The following is an 8,536-nucleotide window of genomic DNA, read 5'->3' on the forward strand; positions in this document are numbered from 1 at the left end:
GTTTTGCACACCCGTTTTCTACATTGGGTTTATTTCTGATCAAATACCCTGCACTCCTCACGCCTCGTGCTCGTCGTCGCTCCATGCCATTTGCCACCCCAATAGAAAAAAACCTGGAAACGCCCCTGTTCACGTGCAAGCTGGCATGTCGCACTTTTTTTTTCTTTTTTTGCTCTGCGTGTGCTCAAAGTCACAAATTATGCATATGTCAGCGAATATGATGCAAGGAAAACAATGAAAAGAACAAAGTTGGACTGAAGCTCTAGTCTTTTGTTTAGCTTCCTGTCAGCCTTCTTGTTTTCACTTATTAAGGGAGACGGGGAAAGTATGTAATAAAGCAACATATTTGTAAGTAAACTTGTAACTTGCATGGTTTCTTTGCTCTCTAGTAACCCATTCTCTTCGTCCTACATATAGTTTTTAGGGATTTTAGCGCTCTGTGCAAATAATAAAGCACAAGCACCAGCATAACAATCATAACAATTATTTGCAGTTAAATAATCCCCGGCAGCGCCACGGTATAAAGCAAATGTAAACAACCTAAAATGACATAACAAAACATTAAAATAACTTCGGGTAATTGCAGAGAAACAGCTCCCCTTGAGGAAAGCGGTAGCGAGCCAACGCCCGGCAGTGAACTCCTACGCTGGTTCCTAGTCCCTCCCTCTTGTAGAGTTTCCGCAGAGCTTCTGTGGTCGTGCTGGAGTCCAATAACCGCATTTCATCAAGACCTCTGCTCGGAGAAGTTGATTCATCCGCCTGAGGGGAAAATAACGACTCGCCAATTTAAGCAAGAGCAACGATAAACCGCACCAGGGCAGCACTCTCTAAACTTTCCTCCACTAAAGAAAGAAAGAAGAACATTTGTTTAATCTGCTCGTAGTTAGGGGTCGAATACACACTGTCTGTTTAGTGAACTTTGATAAAGTACAGAATGGCTGATACAAGTGCGTCCGGCTCTCCCAGCTGCGTGGAGAGGCTGAAAAGCTACGTGAAGACCCAGAAAGGGTTCATCCTGGCAGCAGAAATAGTAAGTTTGTTCTCACTGTGATATTTGTGTGCCGCTCTGCTGTGATGATCCACGTTTAACGACTCACAGATATGGCTTTAATATGCTGCGTGTAAAGCTCACTTGTAACTAATCAATAATTTATAGATGGCTAAGTGGATTTGTGTTCTGTATCTATTGATTTTTTTTAATCACTAATGTGTCATTTCCCCTTTGCTCTGTTTTCTTCTATTTCCTTATTCACATTTCTCACTCTAGTCTGTATAAGGAATGAAAAGTATGTGCTTTCTCAGAGTTGAAGGAATTCCACCTGTCACTGCTGCTCCACTGTTTTTGCTTTTTGCACCAAGGAGCTGAAATGCTGATCATTAAAGGTCACATAGGTTAACTCAGCCCACCGTCTCACGTGCTCGCTTACAGGCTGGATATTGTCTGTAGCCAGAGTAGCAAAATGCAACGTATATCACATTATTGGTAGTATAAAGGCTCATAAAAGGATTTTCCATCCCACATTATAGGTTTGCACATCTGGCTCTGGTTAACAGGACTGCATGCACCCCGCAAAGGCAGGAATAGAAGTATAAATGCAAACAACCACCAGCTCCTAATAATAAACTGTCTTAGTGGCAAATTAAAATGACTTCCTGTCTGGGAATACTGTTGTACTTTACTGCCCTTGACCACTATTTTCACATGAACGCCTTTGTTTGCATTTCACAGCGGTGTGATCTCTTAACACATGAGTCACTTTAAGTTTAAATACTTTGCATAAGTTCCGTATTGTCAGTGGATCAGTATCTAAGTAAATTTACTTAAGTACTGTACTTGATGTCATTGCACTTCCACTGCTTTTTTTTTCTGTGTTGCAATTTACAAACTAAGATTTTTGTTATAGATTCCAGTCAGCTGGTGAAATATAACGCAATGTATGAGAATGCAAAACAATCAGCACCACTTGGAGACTCATAATAAATTCCATATGCATAGTAAAAGGACAACAGTATGGATTGAGTAATATGATTACAGAAGCTTTGGAATATAGGACTTTTACTTGTAGTTGATTTATGTTTCCTTCAGGCAGAGAATGAATACCTTTTAAAGTGTTTGTCAGCTTCACATTAAGCTCTTGAGTCGAAGTTTTATCAGATCACCCTACATGAGTCGAGGGAAATGACTTGTGTTAACACAACCAAACATTAAACTGTACAAATTGCCAGATATTTCCTGTATGTTTCTGCTCTAATAGGTTCACTGTTAACATAGATCCCAAATATTTAATAGCATTCATCCACCCGATAAAGGATAAACTGAACATAGTAAATTGCAAAGACAAAAGGAAAAACAAATAAAACGGGTCAGCATTAATATCCAAAACAAAATGAATTAATGCGTTCCACTGAGTAAAACGGAGAATGCGCTTTTTTTCCGCCGATCAAACTTCTTGCTCTCATAGCTCGACAAGCTCATTATAAAGCAGCCCCTCAGATGTTGGTGGTCAGTAGTCTGCCCACTGTAAACCCCCCCCCCCAAAAAAAAAAAAAAAAAATCCGCTTTGCCAGATAATGGAAATTCCAAGTTGGTGTGAAGTTTTACCCTGGGAACAAAGAATGCATGAAATGTTTAGCGCACACATCTCTGGTCTGCCATTCAAGGATAGGTTTGCTTTATGCTTCACTGAACACCCTTCATAGTTTGTTTCCTCTCCTACTCATTACTTTACTGGAGACTGATAAACTCAGATGGAAGTCATCTGATGGTGGATATCTGAAATGCTTTGGAGTGTAGGGAGAAGGACCGTGGGAGCAAACAGGAAGGGAAATGTGATTAGTGCTTATTATGGGTGTTTCCATTTTAATAGGAAAAGGGGGTATCTCATCCCAGCAGGCAGGGATGCAGAAGCATGCCAGTTGTTAAACCAAAAATGTGAAGGAATAAACTTCCTGACTTCACGCACAGTATTTTAGCCTCAAGGTTTCAGTGCATCACCAAATTAGGTTTAGACCTAATGCATGACCATGCATGAACATGTTTGTATTTGCAGAGCAGGTCGCAGTCACACCCATGTAGCGCATGTTTCACATGGCACAGTTAAGTCTTTGGCAATGAGTTGTGATGAGCTAATTAATGACCTTGTTTATAATATTAAGAATGTGAACTAGTTCAGTGATTGAAGAGTGGAAATCCGTTTTTAGTGATTCAGGTTTTTTGGGGGTGGGTGGGGAATGCAACGTGTATAATGGGTACAAATGAGTAATTTTAAGTAAGAAGAGAGATGAAATAGGACTTTCCCTTCTTGCTCTTGCACACATTCATTGACTTCCCTAGCAACTGTTGCTATTTGGAATGGCTCTGCACTGTGTACTACGTCTTTGCCCTCATGTTGCTGCTGACTATAAATAGCCAGCCGTTCACAACAGTTTCCCTCCCAGTCAATTCAACGAGAGCAGCTTATTTTTCTGATTTGAAAAGATCCTGCCTGGGATCTTTTAAAGCTGCCTGGTGCAAACAGATCTACTGCTGTGTGCAAAACATAAAGGTGTCAACAACTCAGAGACTTTCTTGTTCAGAGGGACTCTTGTGTAGTGGGTGTTTCTCTGTGCGACGGCCTCCTCAGTAGCCACTGCTCTCAGAGCAGCCGCCTCGAGCCCGAATAGAGCTTCTTTTGTGTAGGGCCTTGGCCTCAGCCTCCTGACTGCACTACAGAGGCAGCCTGTGCCAGTCTCAGGAACACACGAACTACTGATGCATCAGAGTTGCTGGCTGGCTGTTCGTGTGTGGGGAGGGGAGGCTGTAGTGACAGATGTAGGGGCTGGTGTCAAGTCAGTTAAATCATGCGTGTATCATATAGACTGCTGTGATTTGACACTGTCTCCTGAGTCGTCTGTGTCTGAGAATAAAACATTGCATTGAGTGCAACTGCCTTTTTTAGATGCATGTCAGAGTTAAGAGTGTGATTTTATTTAGTAAGTATTACACGACTATGATGAATGTAACCATAGATTATGATGTGATGTGCTTTCTTTAAAAGGCTCTGGGTCAAAAAAGAATCATACCTAATATAAGATTTAGGGTAAAAAAGTAAGTATATATATTTTTTTTCTAGTGTTAGGATGCTTACGTGTTTAAGACCTGTAGTGATTAATTAGTAAATTCATTAGTTAAAAGAAGGAATATCATTTTTCATTCCTATGCACCATAAATCTAATGTTTTCAGTGGGTTTTAATGTAATTTCCCCTTTTCCTATATATGCAGTCTTGTTTTTTGGCACGTGTGTAAGTGGCACAAACCCTGCTGTGAGGTTTAAAGACAACTGTGCAGGAAAAGGATTCCCTGAATGTTGTCACAAATCAAATAAAATGAATGCCAGTTAGTGTGTTTTAGCAAATATAGTTGTTATACTTTTGAACCTTTGAAGTTTGCTCTCCTTTACGGCTGTTATATAACTTTGTGTGAAAGCATCTGCCCACACAGTTTGACAGCGGCAACAATAGCGATATTGAAAAACAGACTGATAGTGAGCTGTAGGCTGCCTGAGTTTATGGTTTCTCCACACTGGCCGCGTTTCATTGGAGCGAGAAGAATGCACGCTGACTTTTTTTTCCCCCCTTATATGGAAAAATATGATGAAACAATCACTGGCTGTAAATCTAAGATGAAAGCAGCTTCTGATAGGCAGACACTGTGCATTATGCTCGGTTCAGTTGTCTCACTCTAATAGTATTTTGTCTAGAAAATAATTTGTTAGCATGAATAGCTGTTGTCATGTGAATGTTGACTTGGAAGTAGTCAAGTGGCTGCTGTAAGCAGAATAATGATGGCTTTGTTGGAGTCATTTACTGTCCAGCTGGACGTGACAGCTCTATAGACAGATTATTTTCTGTTGCTGTGTGACGCTACAAAAATGTGCAGCATCTCAGAGAAATTGCAGCTGATTTTTTTATACCTGGAAATTCTAACAGGGTAGAGGAATTTACGCAGTGTGGGTGTTAGTTTCCTGTGAAATTTACACTCATATCAAGTCTTATCTTCTAATTTCTCTCATCTCTATCTTAGCTTGTCAGTTTTATCGTCATCATCTGCTATGCTTCTTCCGTGTATGGAGGCTACTCTGCGTTGGCCATATGTGAGATGATCTTCTCCATGATCTTCTTCGGCATCTTCATGATGGACCTGGACAAGCAGATCCTAGTGATCAACTGGGTCTGGACTGTGAGTCCGCACACACATAACTGCATGCACATGACACATTTCTGTGCTAAATTGCATAATACTTCATCTTTTGCGTCCCTCTTTTGTGCAGGATCTGTTCCGTGCTGGGATTGGTGCCGTCCTCTACATCATCACCTCTCTGGTCAATTTCATTGGAGGATCTGGGGATGGAGCTCGTATCGCAGGCGCGGTTCGTTAAGCCAGAATGACTCAGCCTGAGTTCTTAGCTGCATACTGAATCCGCTCATATTTATTTCTGTTTATTTTGACAACTGATGGCTGTTACCACTGACTAATTTCGGTGCTGCCAGTTATACATGTGAAAACTGAATGCCTGGTGTAACAAAGGTTGTTTTTTTTTTTAAGCAGAAAAAACCAACAACCCCATTTTAAAGTTGCTTTATCATTAGTTTTTGCCTTTGAGCAGGATACACCTGTAACCTTTAAAAACTTTGCAAGCCAAAGCAGAAGTGTCTCAAACCTGCATTCTTTGTAATGACCAGCAGGTGGCAATTCTTTTTGGTTACAGAGATATCAGGCTATATGGATGATCTCAGAAAACACTTTGATGAGATGGAAAGGGCAGTGCAGCTTATAGTATGTGGAAGTGTTAATACAGTTAATTTCTTACTGGAAAACTAAAAATAATGCATGAACAAAATGGTAAGACTGAGCCTGTAACTGCATCACAATCTCTGTTTCCTTTTACACTGAATCAGAGGACATTAAATATTATTTTGTCGGTTTTTGAAAGATTTTGTTTACTATTTATCAGTTTACTTTTTAAAAAATGAACTAAGTGGGCTTGTTATGCTCCTAATGACAGTAGATTTTCTGTATGTTAAAGATAAATTTCACATCTCATTTCCCCACCACAACCATCCTCGTGGTATGCTATGTCTATACATAGTCTTTTGTATTAATCACGTGTATAGCTCCAAACATGTGCTTTGCAGCTGTATATCAGGCACAGGCCTGTCCCCACATTGGCTTCTTCATGAACCAAAGTGTCCAATAGTGTGAAGAGCACAAAGTCTTCTGGCACTTAACTTTAACAAAATACTGATAATTTATTTAGATTGTATTTGTGTTAGTTGTGATTCTGATTGTCAGTTCTTGCTTCTTAGGTGTTTGGCTTGATCGCTGGGCTGATATTTGCATACGACACCTACACAATCTTCCTCCAAGTCAAAAGTAACAGACAGCACTCAGCAGCTCCAACTGGTGAGAAAAACAGTTTTTATTAATGCATTCAAAACGCATTCTTGGCTTTATTTGATATGTGCAATTTTCTCTAATGTCTTGACTGTTTTTGTTTTTAACAGATGACAGAGTTTAAATGTTCTCACACAGAAATACTTCTGTCAAGAACACAGAAGAACCAAAAGCAGTCATTTGGGCAAAGGTTAACAGAGGAGCGGGTCAGAGAGGAGGATGGACAGTAAAATGAGCAAGTCACAGTTTAATAAATGCTGCTGCAGGGCCTGAACAGATAAGAAACAGAAAAGAAGATGACATAGCCTTAATAAGGGGTGCTGGCATCTGTCTGTATGTCTACTCCATGAGGGATTCCCCTCTCAAACTTTTATTCCAACCAGACTAAAAGGGGAAAGCTGCCAATAATAGGGAACACTTTGATTAATGCAGAGAGATTATGAAAGAGCGACCTAGCACTCACAGAATCCTCAACCGATGCTTCTGAGATAATTCCATAACAGCAAAGACGCTGGTGAAGTATAACCTCCTGGGTGATAAAAAGCTTTTTAAAATATTATTTTGGGGGCAGCAAACTCATAAAGCACTCTTTTTTTCCAGGTGTCCCCTTAATCACTGAAATAAGAGTTCATTTTCATAATCCTTTAAAATATCTCCCCATATAAGTGCCCAATGGTCTTATCAAGATGCCAAATGGCCAGACTTGCTTCTAGGAGGACTTTGGATGACGTCATCATGCAACTTGTCTAATACACTTGTCTACTGTTCACTGTTGGACTGCTGTAGTAAATAGTAACTGTGTTATTTGGGCTTCAGAAGCAACTGACACAGAGGTGGTGCTTTTTGAATCGTTTAATATTATAAATGTCTTCTTGGGGGACTTTTTTTTGTACTTTCTCAGCTGGTTACACCTTTGCTTTTCTGTTATTTAATAGTGTTCTGTGTGTTTTACAGTGCCTTAAAAGTCTCATTCAGAGTAACCAGTTCCCTCACCTTCTTCCGTTTCATCTTTTGTTTCTAAGTACTAAAACATTTGATTTCATTTTTATTAATCAGCAGTCTTTGGTCGTTTTTCTTCTAGAATTTTGGAATTTAGGACCCATAGATAGCCCATTAACTAAACAACCTCACTTTTATTATTTAAAATTAGATCATCATCTTCAAGTTTTGCCTACAGCTCTTGGATTCTTGCTCAGGTTATGCATTTTTCTTACATTTGTAACACATTGTTTTAAGGTGCTACAATATTTTTCTGTAGACTGTATACTGCTCAGTAGCACAGTCCATTTTTTGAACATGCTATGTTAACATTAGGATATGTTATGTTCCTCAACCCCTTTGGTGTTTTTTTTTTTTTTTTTTTTTTTTTTTTTCCATCTTAATATGCTTTACAAGAGTCTGTAATTTAAAAGTTCAAAGGGAAATAAAAGCCATTTTACCACAAAGAAGATCAGTTTTCTGGCTTGCTCTGTACACTCATGTGTCCTGCTAAATTATCTTAAAGTGCTTCATTTACAAGTGTATACAGTCATGGTAAAAAGTACACTATCTGTTCAAAGGTATTGCATATCAGGACACCTGGTCCTTGTCAGGTCTATAAAAATTGGGTAAATACAGCACGAGATAAGCAAAAAGATGACGTGATATATACAGAAGCAATCCTGAGAAAAACTAAATACGCTCCCATGATTCAGTCATGGAATGACCTTTACTAGCAATAACTTGACGTAATCATTTTCCGCATGACTTTATGAGTTTCCCTCGTTGCTGTGGAGGAATTCTGTCCCGCCCTTCTTTACACTATTGCTTCAGTTCATCGAGGTTTGCAGGTATTCGTTGATGAGCGGCTCTCTTAAGGTCCCACCACAGCATTTCAGTCAGGTTGACGTCAGGACTTTTACTGGGCCATTGCGACACCTTCATTCTTTTCTATTCTCTTGTAGATTTGCTGGTGTACTTCAAGCTATTTTTCTGTAGCATGACCTAATTTGAGCAAAGCCTTAGCTGGACAGATGGCCTAAAATTTAACTCTAGATATTACTTATACAGCAGAGTTCATAGTCAAGTCATTGACTCTAATGTATCCAGGTTTTGTAGCCAAC

The 8,536-nt window shown here is 39.5% G+C and overlaps 1 protein-coding gene across 1 annotated transcript; it reads left to right on the forward strand.

The window, feature by feature from the left end:
- The first annotated feature begins 666 nt into the window (after window positions 1-666).
- Window positions 667-7,882, forward strand: plp2b (proteolipid protein 2b). Its single transcript, XM_024806516.2, has 5 exons — window positions 667-1,030; window positions 5,064-5,219; window positions 5,311-5,409; window positions 6,347-6,443; window positions 6,545-7,882. The coding sequence occupies exons 1-5, from the start codon at window positions 935-937 to the stop codon at window positions 6,556-6,558; spliced, it is 462 nt and encodes a 153-aa protein (XP_024662284.1). The 5' UTR covers window positions 667-934; the 3' UTR covers window positions 6,559-7,882.
- Window positions 7,883-8,536: the final 654 nt, after the last annotated feature.

This window comes from Maylandia zebra, linkage group LG20 (genome assembly GCF_041146795.1).
Source record: "Maylandia zebra isolate NMK-2024a linkage group LG20, Mzebra_GT3a, whole genome shotgun sequence".
NCBI classification, from domain to species: Eukaryota; Metazoa; Chordata; class Actinopteri; order Cichliformes; family Cichlidae; genus Maylandia; species Maylandia zebra.